General features: G+C 46.3%; 1 protein-coding gene across 1 annotated transcript; it reads left to right on the top strand.

The window, feature by feature from the left end:
* The first annotated feature begins 19 nt into the window (after positions 1–19).
* On the top strand, positions 20–17,669 carry DDX25 (DEAD-box helicase 25). Its single transcript, XM_084781130.1, has 12 exons — positions 20–204; positions 769–835; positions 1,091–1,135; positions 1,591–1,726; positions 3,876–3,968; positions 4,078–4,180; positions 6,410–6,524; positions 7,786–7,963; positions 12,422–12,659; positions 13,578–13,740; positions 15,965–16,153; positions 17,469–17,669. The coding sequence occupies exons 1-12, from the start codon at positions 142–144 to the stop codon at positions 17,528–17,530; spliced, it is 1,452 nt and encodes a 483-aa protein (XP_084637256.1). The 5' UTR covers positions 20–141; the 3' UTR covers positions 17,531–17,669.
* Positions 17,670–19,939: the final 2,270 nt, after the last annotated feature.

Below are 19,939 nucleotides of genomic sequence, written 5' to 3'. Positions count from 1 at the left end.
CCGCGCCTGCGCACTGCGCCGCACCACGGGTGGTCGCGAGGCGAACGCGGGTCCTGGAGCCTGACCATTGGCCGCTGAGCGGAGCCCTGCCCCGCGCGGGGGTGGCTGCACGTGCCGGGGGCGAGAGCGGAGACCGCAGCTATGGCGTCGTTACTTTGGGGAGGCGACGCTGGGGCGGCGGAGAGCGAGCGGCTGAACGGCCACGTAACTGCCGCTGAGCAGGGGAGGGCCCAGGGGCAGGGGCTAGAACAGGGACTCCCGAGGGAAGTCCGCTGGGATGGGGAGCGACCGGCTGGCGTGTAGAGTGGGGTGTCTGTCAAGTGATGGGGGGGGGGAGGTGTGGGCTGGGTGGAAGGGCCACAGAAAAGGATACTCCCAGAGAGGAGCGACCTTTTATTTGAAAGGGCAGAGACCCCTGGAAATCCAGAGAGAGCGCGCAGCTGCTGGTCCTGTCTCTTCTCTCATGGTTTGGCTTTCCATTTTCATAGCTACCTTCCCCTTGTAGGTGTTGTAAAACCGCCCCATCACCCAGGTGATGCCCATTTTCAGACTAAGAGACCTTATGGAGAGAGACCATGGAAACTCCCAGCCTAGCGTCTGATGATTCATACAGTACACCGATTCCTAAAATGAAATCATTAACCCCTAACGCTGCAAAGGAAGCCATTTGGGGTGGGCTTCCCTGCCCCTGCTGAAGGATAGCACTAGGCTACTTCCTGCTTGACGTCCTGCTTCCTAACACTGGTTGAAATTTGTGCCTTTCAATAGTTTTCAAATCTCGTCCACCCCAGGAAGAACCTTCGTGGTAGTAGGAGTACCACAGTCCCAAACATAGGTGAGTGCTGTTAGGCGAAAGCCTACTGGCTCAATTAAACACCATTGCTTTCCCCACCGTGTGTCTGCCAGCTGAAATAGCTTTGGCTTCCTTAATTTACACCCAAGATCCTCCACCTCCTCAGTCACTTTACTCTCCCAGGACTTGGCTGTCTGCATACACTGTAGAATCTGTGAAAAAAATTTTAAGCATGCAACTGTGTATTTTTGCTCAACATTTTTCTTTACATTTACTATTTCTATTTCACCCGCTTAGACGGCTCTCTTAACGCAGAAGAAGATGATGATGAAGATGATGTAGGTAGGAGACAAGTTTGTTTGCATGTACCTGCTAGCATTGCTTGGTTTATCATCGCTTTAATGGTGTTAATGAATAGGATTTCATTGGGAAAAGACTATCTTTGTTTTCCTTCTGAATGAGTACTATCAGAAAAAAAATGCTAAATTAGGAGGGTGCATATTTCTTTAGACTAAGTTGAAATGAAAACTGCAACGAGTGGATTAAGAATTTTCAGTTTGGCAAGGAAGATTAGGTCCTGTTACAATTAGATGTTGGTTTGCCCAAGGTCAGGGGGTGGTGCAACAGAGCCTAAGAAAAGGGAATTCTCAGTGCTGTGGCATTCCTTCTAGAACTTTCTTTTAGGAAAAAGATGAGAATAAGCTGCAGTTGTTTTATAGACCGAAGCTGAGTGGGAGATAACAATTTTAGATGCTATTCTGGAGGGTTGATGGCACCTTTGGGTTTTGCTTTTCTAGTGGACTTGGCAGCCAATTCACTCCTAAACAAGCTAATCCGTCAGTCCTTGGTAGAATCCAGCCACAGAGTGGAAGTCTTACAGAAGGATCCCAGCTCTCCGCTGTACTCAGTGAAAACGTTTGAAGAGCTACGGCTGTGAGTATCTTAACTCTCGGTGTGTGAGAACGCTTATGCTCGTAAGCATCAATAAGCTGGGCGTGCTGTAGACCATCAGCGCCCCCTTCGTTTTCTAGTGTGCAGTATCAAGGCAGATCCTATAATTTTACATGCAATTAGAATATAACTCAAGGATCACTTGGATGGATCTCCAAGTTGCCTAGCAAACTGAACGCATTTTGATAGAAAATATTTAATCTTGCAGGAGTCGTGGGGGATACCCAGCCAAGCACAGCCATGTTGTCACAATCCATACCAGAATCCAGACACAGGCATTGGTGATCGAGAAACATTACCCCCCTTTTAAAAAGTTATAAAAATAAAAGTTTTACTTCTCTCACCATAATGTATTTCAAATGGTATTAAAATGAGTAGCTTTCTCAAATGAGTTTTCATCCCCGAGGGCTGAAATTGACATGAAGAAAATATATTCAAACAAAAAGAAAAGGTAGCAGATAGGTGTGACCAAACCCAGCTTACTTTGCCTGCCATGCACAGTAGGCAGAAAGGCCCTATTTAGGTAGCAGTTTGGCCAACCTCCCAAAAGGTGAATCTAGACACACCTTTTGCCAATGCTGCAGGGGCCCCATTACTTGAATTAAGAGCCTGTGAGTGAGTGTGGGCAGCTGCTGGACGGCTCATCCCAGGCCTTGCTGTACTGTGTTTAGTGCACAGCTTTACTTTGTAGTAGAAAAATGGTTTGTGGATCTGAAAGATTAAATGGATTATGGAGGATTGCATTCCTGTTTCTCGGTTAGCAATTGTTGCCAGGGTCCCAATTGGGAACACCCAATATTTGGTTTCCAAGAGGAAGATGTGGTAACATATGAACTTATATAAAGGAAAATATCTAACATCCGGATGCCCAGACAGTTTCTAAGTGGTAGAGAGGCCTGTGATTAAAACGTGGCCACCAGTCATCCACCAACATACCAAATTAACAAGTATAGCTAGGCACAGTGGCACGTTCCTTTAATTCCAGCACTTGGGAGGCAGAGAGAGGTGATCTTTTATGAGTTCGAGGCCAGCCTGGTCTACAGAGACAGTTCTAGGACTGCTAAAGCTACACAGAGAGACCCTATCTTGGAGGAGGAGGAGGAGGAGGAGGAGGAGGAGGAGGAGGAGGAGGAAGAGACGGAGAAAAAAGAATAAAAAGGAAAAAAAAAAAGAACTTAGAAATGTCCCAGTGACTCAGGAACGGTGTAACGGCCCCTGCCTGCTTGTGCTGTTGTCATTCTGGCATTTTGCAGAGGAGAACAGGAAAGACGCATTGGAGGTTCCTGCATCCTCTAGATGAGATTATCAGATAACGAATCTGAGAGAAATGTTAAAAGAATTGCTTCGATACTTTTTTCTTTTCTGAATATTTCTGTCACTTATAAAAAGAAACTAAACCACACATGTCACTTTGTTCCCCAGTTTTATGGAAAAATAACACTTGTTGTAAATGGACATACTCCTTTTATCAGATGAGTCCTCATCCGCACCATCTCCCTAACAGAAGGTTTGGCCCGAGGCCTTTACTCCTTCCCTTAAGCTAGGCTTCTAGCCTGGCTTATTATTTCAGTAGTCCAACTTGAGGCATAGTTGTACGTAGTTGGTGGGGGGCTGGGGGGGGCAGTGCTGAGGCATAAATAATGTATTTCTAAGTGTTACTTTCATTGCTTGTAGTTCACTGGGTTTGGAAATGACCTAGGTCACACTCATCTGGGTGTCTCTCTGAGGGTGTTTCCAGTGGGGTTTAGGTGAGGAGGAAAGAGCACCCTGCCTATGGGTGGCACTGTCTCCTGGGAATCTCTGACTGAGTAAAATGCAGGAAAGGAGAAAGCAGCTAACTACAGGCACAATGAGGCCAATAGCCTTGCACCCTCACCACCATGCCCTCCCCGCCATATTGGTCTTTACCCCTTCTTAAACCATGAACTAAAATAAATCTCTTACACGTGTCAGGTACCATATCATAGAAAAGTGACAGTGCTCAGTTGCAAAGTGGCTTACCTCAGAAGTACACCTTTCAAGTGTGGGTTTCTGAAAGCCACTGGTACACGTATTAATGAGGCTGCTGACCAGCAGAGGCTTTGTGTGTTTGAGAAACTACCTATTTATCTATCTATCATCTATTTTACAGAAAGGAAGAGTTACTAAAAGGGATTTACGCAATGGGATTTAATAGACCATCCAAAATCCAAGAGATGGCCCTCCCCATGATGCTTGCACACCCGTGAGTGTACAGAGGAGTGGTCCTCCACGTTGGCTGTTTTGGGGGTTCGTCTGTTTATACCCAGAATCTTGTATTCAGTTTATATCCAGTTGTCTTCTCCTTTTCACAGTCCCCAGAACCTCATAGCACAGAGCCAGTCCGGAACGGGTAAAACAGCTGCCTTTGTCTTAGCAATGCTAAGCAGAGTGAATGCTTTGGAATTGTTTCCACAGGTAAGGAAGGGCTGTGGTGGAAATAATTGTAACTGCAGTGCCAGCAGTGTGTGTAAGCAGCATCTGCTCCTTCTGAAAACATATGATTACTTCAACGAGGTGCAGAATAGGCACCTTCATAAAATCCTAGAGCATGGGGTAGAATATGATATAGTGATGTGCAGCACCAGCCTTAGAGTCCAGCTGCCTCCAATCCCAGCCTTGCCACCACTGTCCACCCAGCTGAGGATCCCGGCCTTGCCACCACTGTCCACCCAGCTGAGGATCCCGGCCTTGCCACCTCTGTCCACCCAGCTGAGGATCCCAGCCTTGCCACCACTGTCCACCTAGCTGAGGATCCCAGCCTTGCCACCACTGTCCACCTAGCTGAGGATCCCAGCCTTGCCACCTCTGTCCACCCAGCTGAGGATCCCGGCCTTGCCACCACTGTCCACCTAGCTGAGGATCCCGGCCTTGCCACCACTGTCCACCTAGCTGAGGATCCCAGCCTTGCCACCACTGTCCACCCAGCTGAGGATCCCGGCCTTGCCACCACTGTCCACCCAGCTGAGGATCCCAGCCTTGCCACCACTGCCCACCTAGCTGAGGATCCCAGCCTTGCCACCACTGTCCACCCAGCTGAGGATCCCAGCCTTGCCACCTCTGTCCACCCAGCTGAGGATCCCAGCCTTGCCACCTCTGTCCACCCAGCTGAGGATCCCAGCCTTGCCACCTCTGTCCACCCAGCTGAGGATCCCAGCCTTGCCACCTCTGTCCGCCTAGCTGAGGATCGGGGCAGGTTAGTAAGTCTCCCTGAGTCTGTTTCCTTCCTGTAAAGGCAGCACTTGAAAGGTATAGATCGTCACTGGTCTGCGCACACTTGACTCATCACACCCGGCAGACTGCCTGGATTGTAGAGACCATTCATGATGAGTGAGTGAGTGAGTGACTGTCTTTCTCCTAAGATCAGCATGTGGAGACAGCAAAACCACATACCTTTTGGTGCTATGTTTGGATAAGTAAGAATATAGTGATGGTGGCTACTTAGTTGTAGGGCCAGAAGGTCATTCATTTCACCCCACTCATTTATCAGAGACTCTTGGGGAGAAAGGCATCTTCCCGGGAGAAGTGTCACCCACTGGTCAAGACACCCAGCTCACGGTTCTCCTGGCCTCAGGAGGATCTGGTACTCTTTCCCTGTTTCCTGCAGAGGGCGCTCACCTAGTTCTTTCATAGGCTGACTTCCCATATGTGCTAAAAGCCTTTCTCAGCAACTGTCCCGTGACTCCTATAAGCTCTAGACACACATGATGGAAGCCAAACACAGAAAGTGTACTTTCCAGATAAGGTTGCTGAAATTTATATTTAAAATATGGTATTGATCAAAATTATGCAAGAGAGCTATGCTTGAGCCCATGAGTTGAAAATGTGTGGAAACTATTTTTTAGCACTTTTTTGTTTTGTTTTGTTTTGAGACAGGGTTTCTCTGTGTAGCCTTGGCTGTCCTGGACTCGCTTTGTAGACCAGGCTGGCCTCAAACTCACAGTGATCTGCCTGCCTCTGCCTCCCGAGTGCTGGGATTCAATTTTTAGCACTTTTGTAGTGGCCTTTTCTACCATAGATCCTGAACATGACGCACAAAATACCACCCGTTTCTTTAATCAGCGTCTTCATTCAACGATCACGACTTCTGTGGGAGGTGGCCTAGCAAATGGGAGTAGGGGCCATATTATTCTGGCGGGAGTACATACTTACAATGTGAGTTAAGCACAGCGTGCTGGAAACAGGCAGACTCTGACGGGCAAGCAAGAGGTGCTAGGTGTTGCCCAAGCTGTGATTTGTCTTGCCTTCCTTGTGGATTCCCTGCTCCCTACATCCTTTTTCTCTCCATCAAAACACAGTGACCAGACACTTGTGTTTTGGAATAGCCTTGTAGAGAGGAATGTATAAAGTTGCTATTTCTCTGTCCTTCAGCACCCCATCTCTCTCTCTCTCTCTCTCTCTCTCTCTCTCTCTCTCTCTCTCTCTCTCTCTCTCTCTCTCTCTCTCATATGTGTGTGTGTGTGTGTGTATTCACCTCAAACCTAACAAGTACTTATCAGCTGTCAAATCATACTCAAATTAAAATGCTTCCCACAGCATAACTCCTCAGTGTCATTTCTATGCCTCCTCATATACAGCATTTCACGGCGATTCCAATGTGAACAGTGGCTTGTGTGACTCTTCCTCCTCCCCTCTTCTATCCCGCAGTGCCTCTGCCTGGCTCCTACCTATGAACTGGCTCTGCAGACTGGCCGTGTGGTTGAAAGGATGGGGAAATTCTGTGTGGATGTTGAAGTGATGTATGCCATTCGAGGAAATCGAAGTATGTACCAATCAGCCTGTCCTGGCTGTTTGTTAAACCCTGCCTTGACACCTCGCAAAGTGGTTATAACTTCTCTGCCTTCCCGTCTCTGAAGCGGGGTGGTGTCAGTAAATCGGGGACACAGACTGTAGCACTGGCACAGCCTGAAGTGTAACGAGTACACAGCAGGCAGTACCTTATTTCCACATCTTGCAAGAGGCTGGCTTTCCTATAGTCTGCTTCTTGAAACTTGGTGATTTTGTGCCACACAAGTTTTATCTGGAGATTTTTTTCCCATTAAAATATTACATGCTTGTCATGTAAAATGAAACTTTAAAGGATGGAAGATTAGGAGATGGAAGTTTGCCCTTCTTTGCCCTCCAGAGAAAGGCAAAAAGCCAGCCTTCACTCTTTGAGCTCCTCTATCTGCAGTGAGAGTTCACAAAATGGAAGCATAGCCCACCGCCTCCTGCGTAGCCTCACAGCATCCCGTGGTTTTTACATCTGGCCGGTTACTGAAAACATTATCCTTGTTTCCCATTTGGAAAAGCTTTGCAGTTTGTAGAGTTTTGTTTTATTTCGGGGGGTGAGGGTGCTGTAGAAAAACGCTGGGGCCTTGTGCAGGGTAGGTGAGTGCTCCCATCCTCAGTGTATCCCACACAGTGTATGTCATCCCTGTAGCTGAAATGGGGTCTCTCAGCTCATGCAGTAGCGGGCTGGCCATGAGCTTCACCCCTCCAGAGCAGCTGGCTGTTCCTTCCCTCCCTGTACTGCCATACCTAACTGGTTTCCCCACCTTTGTGCCATTGTCTCCATAGAACAATAGAAATGCCAAATGTGGTTTCTGTTTGTTTGCTTTGCTTTTGGTTTGAGGTTTGGTGGGGGTGGCGGTGGGGGTGGTGGGGGTGGGTGTTTTTTTGCTTTGTTTTGTTTTGGTTGCTTGGTTGCTATGAGACAGGGTCTCACTGTGTTGCCCAGGGTGGCCCTAAACTTACGTGAGCAAGTGATCCTCTCACATCAGCCTCCTGAGGGGCTGGGCCTACAGGACGCCACTATATCCTGCGTATCCAAGCATAGCTTAAACGACCACAGAGCACAACCAAATATATAGGGCTTTTAGTACCATAAACCTAGAAACTTGGAAATCTATCCTAAAATTCTGCAGAATTTAACTACGCCCATAGCCTTCAGGGCTTGCACATGTCACCCTGACTTGTGTCCGGTTAGAGTTGAGTGTGGTTGTTTTCATCTATGGGAACACTTAAAACCCCTTTCTCCACAGTTCCTAGAGGCACTGAAGTCACCAAACAGATTATAATCGGTACTCCCGGGACTGTCCTAGATTGGTGTTTCAAGCGAAAATTGATTGATTTGACTAAGATTCGTGTGTTTGTCCTGGATGAAGCAGATGTGATGATCGACACCCAAGGATTCTCGGACCAGAGTATTCGTATCCAAAGGTAATCTTTACATTCATCCTTTCCTCCTGGGCACTCTTGTCTCAAGTGGCGAATTGTGTGTGTGTCTGTGTCTCCTCTTCCTAATTACTTTCACTGCTTAATTTCTTGCCATCTTCACCTCCAATTTGGCTCTGGGCTTTTGCAGAAAAATATTCATTCAGGACATGGCTGTTCTGGCAAGATATCACATCCAAAGACCTCCTAGGGCTATGTGCTCCAGCTGGCAAGAGATCACATCCAAAGATCTTCTTCTAGGTCTGTGTGATCCAGCTGGAATACAAACACGCCTTTAATCCAGGAGACAGGGGCAAGCAGATCTGAATTCAAGGTCAGCCTGGTATAGAGCAGGTATCAGGTAAAGAAAAGCTTAGGTCCAGGTGTGGTGGTACATGCCTTTAATCCCAAACAAAGGTAAAATTAGCCTGTAGAAGGAAGCACCTGTGTTTAAAAGTGATGTCTAATTGAGTGGCAGAAAAGGTGATGAATCAGAGAAGATTTGACAGAATAGAGTACACCCCGTTCTCAGGAGAAGAGAGGGGAAAGGGAGCTACTTAAGAGGCAGTTTTTCCAGAGAGATGAGGCAGTTTTTACCAGGACAGGAACAGAGAGTTGGATTGCAGAGAGAGAGAGAACTCAGGTGAAGATAGAACAAACCAGAAAATGAGAAGAAGCCAGAAGATTAGAACAGATTGATGAGTTAGTTTGAGGCCAAGCAGAGCAATTCCAGGCCAGAGCCACCAACAGTGATAGTCAGCATATGAGCACATGTCTTCACAGTTCAAAGATCTTACCAAGTTCAAACTTTAAACTGAAAAGTGGCCAGAGCATTTGATAATGAAAGGCCCAGTATTGAGGGTCAGATATTAGCTGCTTTGTAAGATGTCAGTTGCAAAGTATGCAAGTCATGAAGCTGTTGGTACTGGTTTTGTTTGGATTGCTAAGGACTTTCATAAACTCCTTAGGTGAATAGAATTTGCCAGAATTTGTATTTATACTCTACTGCTAGTTTATATTTGGATAAGGCATGAGCAGACCTGTTTTTCATTTTGTTTATGAAAAGTTCATAAATATCATCTCTATTCTTAAAAATGAAGTCTCTTACTCTGTGTGTGTGTGTGTGTGTGTGTGTGTGTGTGTGTCTGTCTGTCTGTCTGTCTGTCTGTCTGTCTGTCTGTGTGTGAAGAAAGACTCTTTCTCTGTACCCCAGGCTGATCTGGGACTAACTGTATAACCCAGCTTGTCCTCAAACTCATGGCAGTCCTAGCTCAGCCTCCTAAATGCTAAGATCACAGGCATGACCGACATGTTTGACATGGGCATGTTTCTGTGGTCGGGATATGCGTGTATGAAAGGGTGGTCGAAATCATCATAGATTTGAGTCAGTCAGTTCTCACACTGAAAGAAATGTGTCACCTGTTACCAGCACTTCTGCATTTGTTTACTTGAAAGACATTTTATTTAGATCCATAGATGAGGCCTCTTTTTTCTTTTTATTAAAAATAGATTCTTTTCTCATGCAGTACATCCTGATGACAGTTTTCCCTCCATCCACTCCTCCCTGTTCCTCCTCTCCTCCCTTTCCCTGCCCTCCCATCTACTCCCTTTCTGTCTCTCATTAGAATAGAACAGGCCTCTAAAAGATAACAACCAAATAGAACAAAATAAAATATAATAGGATAAAGTGAAACCCATCACATGGAGGCTGGACAAGGCAAACCAATGGAGGGAAGAGTCCCAAGTGCAGGCACAAGAATCAGAGACCCACTTGTTCTCACACTCAGACTCCCATAAAAATTCTAAGCTGAAAGCTATTTTATATATATATGTGCAAAGGATCTGGTGTAGACCCATATCAGCCCTGTGCTTGCTGCTTCTGTCTCTGTGAGTACATATGAGCCTTACTCAAGAGGACCTTGGTCTCCTGTTGTCCTCTGTCCCCTCTGGATTTACACTCTTTCTGCATCTACTTTCCTGTTGTCTGAGCTCTGATGTGAAGGATCTGATGGCAACATCCCATTTAGAGTTGTATAAACCAGCTCCTAAAATTTCTCTACTTGGGACTCATTTTCATGGAAGAAATTTTTACATGACTCCAGATATTTAGGTACATGATATAAGTATATATATCAAGCATTTACTGAAAATAGGTCATAAACAGATTTATTTAAAAAACAGTGTGTTAGTATGCATATAAAACAAATTTGCATAGTGATGAGATGGATATGCCTTTTGTCTTTATATTAAGAATTAAATCTTGTCTAAAAATATATTCAATATTTTTCCGAAATTGATTGATTTTTTAATTGCCAATGCTGAGAATACCACTTTGCATAAGTATGTAATACAAATAGCAAATATGTCTCGTGCCATTTTGGAAATTTCTAGAAATTTTTTTCCTAACCCCAAGCCACAGTTAATATTTTTTTTTAAATCAAGCTCAAGTCAGAAGCTCAGCAGTCTTAAAAATCAAACAGTGCAACAATTATAACACCCTAATGTGATAAGAACATAACGAAGGGATGTGTCCATAAGAGCAGGAAGCTGCGTAGGGAACTCAAAAGCATACAGAGGAGACCAATTGGAGCCACGTGTCCCGGGCAGCATTTGTCAGCATTTTGTGTGGCTTTGGTGGCATGCACAGCACCAAGTGCACATGCCACGTGCTCAGAAACAAGACGAGAGTGAGGTCACTGTGCAGCCCAGGCAAGCTCTGATAGAAACATGTGCTTGAGTTTGAATTAATTGTTGATCTTTGTCTGCTCATATACCTTTTACTGAGTTGCAGACTATTTCACATCCCCCACATGCAGGACACAACCCCAGATGGGGCCACAGCCCACAGTTTAGGAAGCTGTGCTATAAAGTGTTACGGAGATAGAGACTAGGGACAGCACAGTCACGCATGCTCATTTGGGTGCGGTGGCTGAGACAACTGACAGACTACTGTTTTCCCCTCAGCACTGGCGTCTTGGGGAAGCCAGATTTAGAATTTTGGAAGCACTGCCTTCCTTTCCCTAAACCTACACGTCTGTCTCTACATTGGCCCTGTCTGTAATGCCTCATCCTAAAGCCTGTTAGTCCGGGTGCTATGTTAATCTGTTTTGTTGTGCATTTTCTGTCTGTAGTTAAAATGGCAGTTTAGCTTTCTCTTTCCTGCCTGGATCCTACTGGTGGCATTTTCTACTTCTTTCTTTCCCATCATTTCCTTTTCTTGTGCTACACATACAACATCTGCCTTCCCTTCTGAGGATGCTAATTTCAGTATTTTTTTGCAGGGCCATGTTGTTGGTGTCTTGGTTTAGCTATCCCCCTCCATTTTCAACATCATTTCTGAATTGGCCAGTTCTCCGGTTGTTGTTGTGTTGTTGTTTTGTTTTTTAAAGTTTTGTTTATTATTTATACAGTATTCTGTCTGCATGTGTGCCTGCATGCCAGAAGAGGGCACCAGATTTCATTATAGATGATTGTGAGCCACCATGTGGTTACTGGGAATTGAACTTAGGGCCTTTAGAAGCCAGTGCTCTTAACCTCTGAGTCTCTCCAGCCCAGTTCTCCTGTTTTGTTTGTTTGCTGCTGCTGCGTCTGTATTTCACAGAAGGTGGACCCCACTTCTTCCTATCTGGCAGTGCTTGCCCATTCTTTGATAATCTGAGGATCCCAGTAGACAACCCAGTGTACATGTAACTTGGAAGCTTTATCCCAGGATGATTGTCAGGTGGGGCATTAGAACTATGTGGTGCTCTGATCTCCTTTCAGGACATAAGGCTTGGCTGCTGGCAGACTGGGGTGATAGGAGGATTCCAGGAAATATGCATGTTTTCCTATGACTCATTCCCTTCAGCCATGTGATTTTATCTCTTCCTACCATTAAGGTATCTCCAAATCTGGAGTTTCTGCCCTAGTCTCCTGATAGTATGTGCTTAGTTGCCTGAAGTTAATGGATCCAACTGTTCCTTATGGCCAGAGGCCAAGGAAGACTCCCTCTTGCCAGCCTCTAACCAGCAAGTTAATGTGTTTATGTCTTAGAGTGAACAATTTAGGAGGCAAAGGGAAGCTTCTTAAAGGACCCTTTTATTTCCAACTCAGGAAAATACTATATCCTAATTAGAGCATTTGTGTTAGTTGCTCAATACCTCCCTCGATTCCGTTTCCTTTCTTTTAGTTAAAACAATTAAATAAGTGGTTCATTTCATTCCCTTTCGATATATATCCAGTGTGAGATTGCTGAATCTTACAGTGGCAGGAGATTGACCTGAGTGACTGTTGACCCTCCAGAATGTATTCCTAAGCTTTGCTCTGAGATTCACAGTCAGGATGTTTGGCTTTTGCATGAAAGTGGAACTGATCACGCCACACAGTACTGCACATGTACAAGTATGCACAGAGCAGCTGATGGCAGTGCTTGAAGAGTGACAGTCGGGTAGCTGGGCCATGGCCATCTTCCTTTCTTTCTTTCAGAGCTTTACCCTCCGAATGTCAGATGCTCCTCTTTTCAGCCACCTTTGAGGACTCTGTATGGCAGTTTGCTGAGCGAATCATTCCTGACCCCAATGTTATCAAGTTGCGAAAAGAGGAACTGACCCTGAACAACATCCGGCAGTATTATGTGCTGTGTGAGAACAGGAAAGACAAATACCAAGCGCTGTGTAACATCTATGGTGGCATCACCATTGGCCAGGCCATCATCTTCTGCCAGGTAAGCCTGCTGCCTGTGTCTTTGCCATGGACAGATGTTCATACAAGTGGATGGGGAGACGCTACTGTTAATAAATGCCTTCTAGCCGGGCACTGTGATCAGTTTCATCCTCAGACATCTCTGAATGGAGTCTCCAGTTCTGGGGTAAAACTTAGGAGGGCTGGATGATGGGGTAGGACCTTAAGTGTGATGTTAAACAAGGTTCCTCTTAGAGGCCCTGCTCCTACCATAAAGTTCCCTGCAGCTTCTCCACATCTATGATGTTACTCAATACTGATATCTCACTGTGCTTATTTAATGTGGGTTTGTGTTTTGCTTCTTTCTGACACTTTTCATGCACATATGGTTTATTTGCGTCCCTACCATGTAAACATACTAAACATTATGAGCAGGGTCTTGAGACTTATCCCCTGAACTAGGCATCTACTGGCATGTGGACAGAACTGAAATCCTTTGTAGAATGAAAACAAGATGAGCTCTGCCCAGGATAGCCATGTAAACTGGCCAAGAGATGATGATGATGACGACGATGGACGATGATAATGGAAGTAGGAAGAAGGAAGAGAAGAAGGAGGAGAGGAAATGGAAGAAGAAGAGGAAGAAAAAGGAGAGGAAGTGAAAGAAGAGGAGGTGGTGGTGGAGGAAGCGGAAGCAGAAACAAAAAAGAAGAGGGAGAAATGGAAATTGGGTAGCCATCTTCTTGTGTACATAAAGATGTTAGTCAAATGGTCATGCAAAGAACTCTGGCAGTGTGTGTTGGTTTGGTTTGCTGTCATCAGTTTGTGGAAGAGAAGGCCAAAGCTTGACTGGGTTAAGAGAACATGACTCTTAAGACTTCCAGTCAGCGAATGCCCTGCGCCTATGACCATAACAGGAAGAGCCAGTCTGTTTTGACCACTGCTTTTATTTCTCTCATAGACTCGCCGGAATGCCAAGTGGCTGACTGTGGAGATGATGCAGGATGGCCACCAGGTGTCCTTGCTAAGTGGGGAACTCACAGTGGAGCAGCGAGCTTCCATCATTCAGAGGTTCCGAGATGGCAAAGAGAAGGTTCTTATAACAACCAATGTCTGTGCCCGAGGTATGTGAAAGTTGGGTGTTACCCGTGAAATGTATGTGTAATGCAATGTAGAGTTGGGCTGCATGCACAGTCATGTAAACACCTCTGTAAGCAAAATCACATTACACCTGCCTCCTCCCCAACCTCGCCTCCTTTTTCTCAGCAGTCATGTCCTCTCGGCATAGCCTTTGGCAACTGCCGATGAGGTTGCTGTGTGTATTTTTGTCTCTTCCACACTGACGCCTAAGTTGAATCATACAGTTATAGCCTTTGTCTCTGACTTTTTCCAAGTAACATGATGCTGCTGATCTAGCTTTGTTTGTCACATGCAACAGTAGTTTGTTGTTTTTCATTGGGAATAGTACCCCACTAATAGTCATTTACCAGTTGGGCATTTGAATTGCCTGCGGCTAGGGGTTACTTTGAATGCATCTATAGTACTCAGATGCAGGCACTTGTATCCACGAAAACGTTTTCCTTTCTCTTGGGTAAGTATCTCGCAGTGTGACTGCTTCTAAGAAAACTGCACAGCTCCTCCACCATGCTGCAGCCGTTGTGCCCTCCCAGCAGCAGGGTGCGCTCCCACTGTATTGCTTCCCAGTCTTGTCCTTCACTAACCTCGTCAGTTTGTTTCAGCAATTCAGATGCACATGTATAGTATCTCCACATGGTTTTGATTTCACTAATAACAAACAATGCCAACATTATTACTATCTCAGTTATCTCAGTTATTTCAGGTTTTAAACCTACAGTTGCGGGATGGGGTTTAGTAAGAAAGGGAGCTGCCTCTTTCTTCATCCTCCCCACATCCTTGCTTGGACCGTGTTCTATAGGTCATTTGGAGTTTAGCAAATAGAAGGAAGGGCCTGCTGTATCTGAAGCCTTTGTCTTTTGAAAGCGTAGCCTGCCTGAAAAAGGGTGAAGCCACTGACCCTTGGGAACTGTTCTTGCCTGGGGCTACCCCCGAGGGACTTTGTGCTCACTGGATGGTGGCCATTAACTGTATCAGCTCTTGAGCATTTGAAACACTGTAGTATGACTGAGGAACTGCATTTTTTTTTTAAATTGACTAAGTATGAATGGTCATATAAGGTTTTGTGGTTTTCTTTCTGGACTGAACAATCCTGGGCCCTAGGGGGGAAAAAGAGTCGGGGTGCAAGGGATGCTCCAAGATGAAGGCTCAGAGCAGAGAGGGCAAGATCGTGATGTGGGCAGCCCATCAGTGGGCGTGGAAGGCCCCAAGAGCGTGGAAGTACCCTAGGCAGCGCTAAGGCTGATAGGTATTGAAGAAAGGAAAACAGTTCAGACTTTTTTTTTCTTTCAACACAGGGTTTCTCTGTGTAGCCTTGGCTGTCCTGGACTTGCATTGTAGACCACCAAGCTGTCCTTGAACTCACATCGATCTGCCTGCCTCTGGGATTAAAGGCATGTGCCACCATACCCAGCAGACTTTTTTTTAGTCCAGGGTCCTGTGCTTGCTAGGTGGATATGCTTCCACTGAGCCACATCACTAGCCAGTAGAGCAGTTCAGTAGGCAAGAAAATGGCTAGTCCTTGTAACTGAGATAGAACGCGAGGGCTTGAGGAACATGTATTCCAGGCTCTGAGCACAAGTGCTCTGGCCCTGGGTGCTGACCATCCTATGAGACGTTAGGGGAATGGGAGAAGAGACGAGAGATTTAAAAAAAGAGGAAGAAGGAGAACCTGATGAAAACATAGCTGTGAGCTGGGGGGGGGGGGGGTGCACGCCTTTAATCCCAGCACTCGGGAGGCAGAGGCAGATGGATCGCTGTGAATTCGAGGAGCTTGGTCTACAAAGCGAGTCCAGGACAGGCAGGACTGTTACACAAAGAAACCCTGTCTTGAAAAAAAACTAAAAGAAAAGAAAGAAAACATAGCTGTGTTATGGAATGGAGCTGCCACCTGTAATGAGTCAGGAAACTCTGGACCTGCAGGCCTGCAGGGGGCATAGCCCCACAGAAGTAGGAAGGGCCCCGCTCCCCCACTCAGTGTATACATATACATGCTTTGTACCTATTTAGATTTATGCAGAATTAACCTTCATTATCACTCTTACTAGCTTTACAGACATCACAGCTTATAACCAAACTGAGCTATTTTATGACAGTTTGGATTTTCAAATTTTCTCTACTGGTGAGAATTCCTTTGGCAAATGCAGTTCTTGGTGGATTTGTCCTAGAGAAAATATTGGAAGAAAATGCTATAGTTTTTTTTTTTTCTCTTAGGAATTGATGTGAAGCAGGTTACCATTGTTGTGAACTTTGACCTTCCTGTAAACCAATCAGAAGAGCCAGACTATGAGACCTACCTCCACCGTATAGGGCGGACAGGACGCTTTGGGAAAAAAGGTCTCGCCTTCAACATGATTGAAGTGGACAAGCTGCCGCTGCTTATGAAAATACAGGACCACTTCAGTAAGTAGCAGGCTTTCACGGCCACAGTAGGTGCAGTTGGGCTGTGAGGGGGCTTGTGTCACACAGAGTCCATGAGGAGAAAGCTTCTAACTCATAGGATGAGAGTCGTAGCCCAGGTCAGGTGGTTACACAGCTCCCTTATGCTTGCTGAACAGAAGCTTGAGTGTCAATTAGAATTCACAGGAGCGCATTCTACAATCTGTGGACTTTTCTGCCCATAGAATGATACCACAAAGTAATGGTGCACTTTAGGATTTATCGTGTCCCAACTTCCTGTTTTATGTGTGGTTTCCCCTTCTTTGTCTCACCCTCTCAGACAGGACAGTCCTGACTTCTTTTCCAGCCCCACACCTAACAAGCAGGCTCAGCTCTCCTGCCGGGCCCCAGACTGGCAGAGTGCACTCACGGCTACATCCAGGGTTGTGTCACCCGATAGCTCCACCTCCTCCCTGCCTGTGCCCAAAGCCAAGTGTAGTGGCACATGCTTTTAATGCTGGCACTCAGGAGGCAGAGGTAGGAGGATCTCTGTGAGTTCAAAGACAGGCAGAGCTACATAGTGATAGTCGGTATTGAAAGAAAACAAACAAAAATTTACCCTAAGCCCAAGAGAGCACAGACATGGGCAGGGCACAAGGCTAAAAGCCATGAAGTCCCATCATCTTGAATGGATCTTTGATGGAAGCAGTGGGCAGCCCCCAGGAACTGGCTCATGGGACACTTGGCACAGGATTTGTAAAGGTCTTCAGGCCGACTGCTGCACATCCCACTGACCCTTCAATAAATTGCTCAGGCTCCCCATCTTGAGATACCTGGAGTGGCAGGGTGAGGTGCACCCACGAAGGCCACGACTGCTGTGCTGAAGTAACTACAGTGAGAAGGCTTGGGCCTCCCCGGCTTTTCTTACTGAGCCTCTTTTTTGCTCAAGGGACCCAGATATGCACTTTATGGATGTAGTCCATTTGCTGCTGTTTTTGTTTATGTGGGTCAGCTATTTGGCGAGTGTGGGTTACTCATCTTGGCCTTTCTGTACAAAATGCCACAGGAGGAGGGCTTTTTCTTCATTTCTTCAGACAGGGTCTCACTATATAGTCTTGGCTGTCCTGGAGCTCGCTCTGGAGACCAGCCTGGCTTCAAACTCACTGAGATCCACCTGCCTCTGCTTCCTCAGTGCTTGGATTAAAGGTGTGCGCCACACACCCTGCTTTGGGTGTGTATTTTCAAAGGTGTCACTGTCTTCAGAAATGCATCACTGCTGGCCTGAACTTCCATTTAGGACCAAGGATGAAACTGGTTCCTTTCTCTCTCTTTCTTTCAGACAGCAATATTAAGCAACTCGACCCAGAAGACATGGATGAGATTGAGAAGATCGAATACTGAAGAGAGGTCCTCGTTGTCGGTGGGCTCCCCTAGTTGATGTGAGAATGCTCCAGCCGGTTTTGAAGATAATTTTCTATGTTGAGGCTCTGTCAAGGCGACACTGTCACAGATGACAAAATAAATGACATGGTACCCTTCATTCTAAGACCTGAGGTCTTTTTGAAACCAAATTGATTTCAAAGCATGTGATCCTTTTAACTGAGAATGCAAGATTCCTTTCTTCTAACCTGTTTACCTGGGCTTCTTAGCTGGCATTCTATTTAGTTTGTACGCTGTGTAGATCATGCCTGTGTGTGAACCTGGACACAAGGGGGCAGCAGAACATCACCAATTTTAGAATGTAAACTAACACAACAGATAAGAAAAGCCACCCATTTTCAGGCCTCACTCACAGGCTGCCCTTTCTGCGTAAGTCATTTTCCCATTCCCTCCCCATGTTCTCAGGCGAACATATACTGTAAAACTTTGCGGGGGAGAAGAGCATTTTGCCTTCTAATACTTCAGGTGACACCCAGAACTTATGAATATTTCCCTCTTTTGCTTGTTACTGTCTACATATTAGAAAATACTTATTCTGTAATGTTATCTCATAGGCTTTAAAAATGTGGCTTTATCCTAGATAGTTCCAAAAAGTGATCACTGAAGGTTTTAACAACAACAAGGCAGGAGCTGGGGAGAAGGTTCAGCGGGTACCGCTCTGGCTGGGTTGACTGTGAGGGTCTGAGTTCATATCCCCAGCACCAGTGGAAAGGCCAGACCTAGGAGAATGGGTCTGCACAGAGACATAGATCAGGGAGCTCACAGGCTGAGTCATTCTCTCTGACAGGGCAAGCTCCAGGTTCAGTGAGAGACGCTGCCCCAGAAAACAAGGTGAAGAGTGGCACCAACCTCGAGGTCCTTCACATGCCCACAAGCATTTGCACACACACACACACACACATACACACACACGTGTGTGCACACCCCCATACACATGCACCCATGAGCACACTCACACATGCATGCATACCCTCGCATGCATTACATGAAAACACAAAAGAATTAAGCAAAATCAAAATAAGCCCAGGGAGTCAAAGAGTTTGTTTATAAAAACATTATGGTGGTGCAAACTTGTAATCCCAGCATTAGGAAACTGTCTGTGGATTCCCACAAGTCTGAAGTCAGCCTAGTCAACACATCAAGACCCTGTCCCAAAATGGAAGGAAAGAAGACAGACAGACAGGGGTTTTAAGGAAATTTTTAAATCTTACATGGGCATTTTCTATGAGCAAAATTGTTTTGTTTTTCAAGACAGGGTCTCTCTGTATAGCCTTGGCTGTCCTGGACTCACTGTGTAGATCAGGCTGGCCTCGAACTCACAGCAATCCACCTGCCTCTGCCTCCCAAGTGCTGGGATTAAAAGCATGTGCCACCACGCCCGGCACACAAGATTGTTCTTAATTTCCACATTTGCTACTTAGAAATTAAATCGTGATTTTGAAAACATGGAGTGAAGGTTAGATTCTCACAAAGCTGGTTCACTTGTGCCAGAAGCCCACCACACTGCCACACCCCAAGCTGCCAGTGGGCCTTACTGCCACCATGCTGTGGATGTGCTTCGGGACTTACCTATTTTGATATCACTGTGCCCATGTTGATCCCTAAGTACAGGGCTCAGAAACGGGAGACTCACAGCCTGCTTCATGCAGCACAAGGCATGAAAATGGAAATAAATAAGATTCAGGACACCCCAGCAGACAGTGTACCAGCAGAGACCCAGCGCAAGCCAGCATCAGCAAAGCTAAAGGAGAGCATATGTATCTAGGGTCACACAGATGGGTCCCTATTGGCCTGTAGGCCAGCTGTAGATAAGCTGTCCTAGGCCTACAGAGGGGTGGGGCCGTCTCCTAACATGGGTCCCCCGAGGCAGCGTTCCAGGCCCAGTTCATCCTGGAGGCGTCATTTGGGAACATCGGCGCCATTGTTTACACTGCGTCTACTTTCCTCTCGGTGACTGGAGACTGCCAGTCTTGTGGACACAGTACCTCACCCGTCATGCTACCCATGAGAGCACCTCCATGAATAGCTGCTGCTCTCCTAGTACCTAGCAAAAAGCTGTCTGCTCAGCCAGTAGCATCTTCCCTAGTTGTGAACCCCAGTCATAAGTCACAGGATAAACAAGGTATTTCTGTCTCACTATTTGAGAAATGAGTCAGGCCCTCCATCCCACTCAGCTCAGCCTTGGTGAATCCTAAATAAATGACACATGCACACCCTTTCCAGGGCAGATCTCTGGTAAGGCCTCCGCAGGTCCCTTTCACCACAAGAGCCTTTGGTAAGCTCCACCTGGCAGCGTTTCCCACAGGGTCTACAGACACTAGACATTCTTCTGTCTTACCCTTTGTCCCTCTCCTGCCACCTCCCCCACCC

Source organism: Acomys minous (genome assembly GCF_964271855.1).
Source record: "Acomys minous genome assembly, chromosome: 5".
Classification (NCBI taxonomy): Eukaryota; Metazoa; Chordata; class Mammalia; order Rodentia; family Muridae; genus Acomys; species Acomys minous.
Note: the sequence above shows the minus strand (reverse complement) of the source record. Positions and strands in the feature narration are given on the sequence as shown.

Excerpts from the sequence above, each read along its gene's own strand:
- DDX25 (XM_084781130.1), top strand. The coding sequence starts at position 142 with ATGGCGTCGTTACTTTGGGGAGGCGACGCTGGGGCGGCGGAGAGCGAG. Across the intron at positions 205-768 it reads GCGAGCGGCTGAACGGCCAC|TTTTCAAATCTCGTCCACCC; the intron begins GTAACTGCCGCT and ends GCCTTTCAATAG. Across the intron at positions 3,969-4,077 it reads CCCATGATGCTTGCACACCC|TCCCCAGAACCTCATAGCAC; the intron begins GTGAGTGTACAG and ends TCCTTTTCACAG.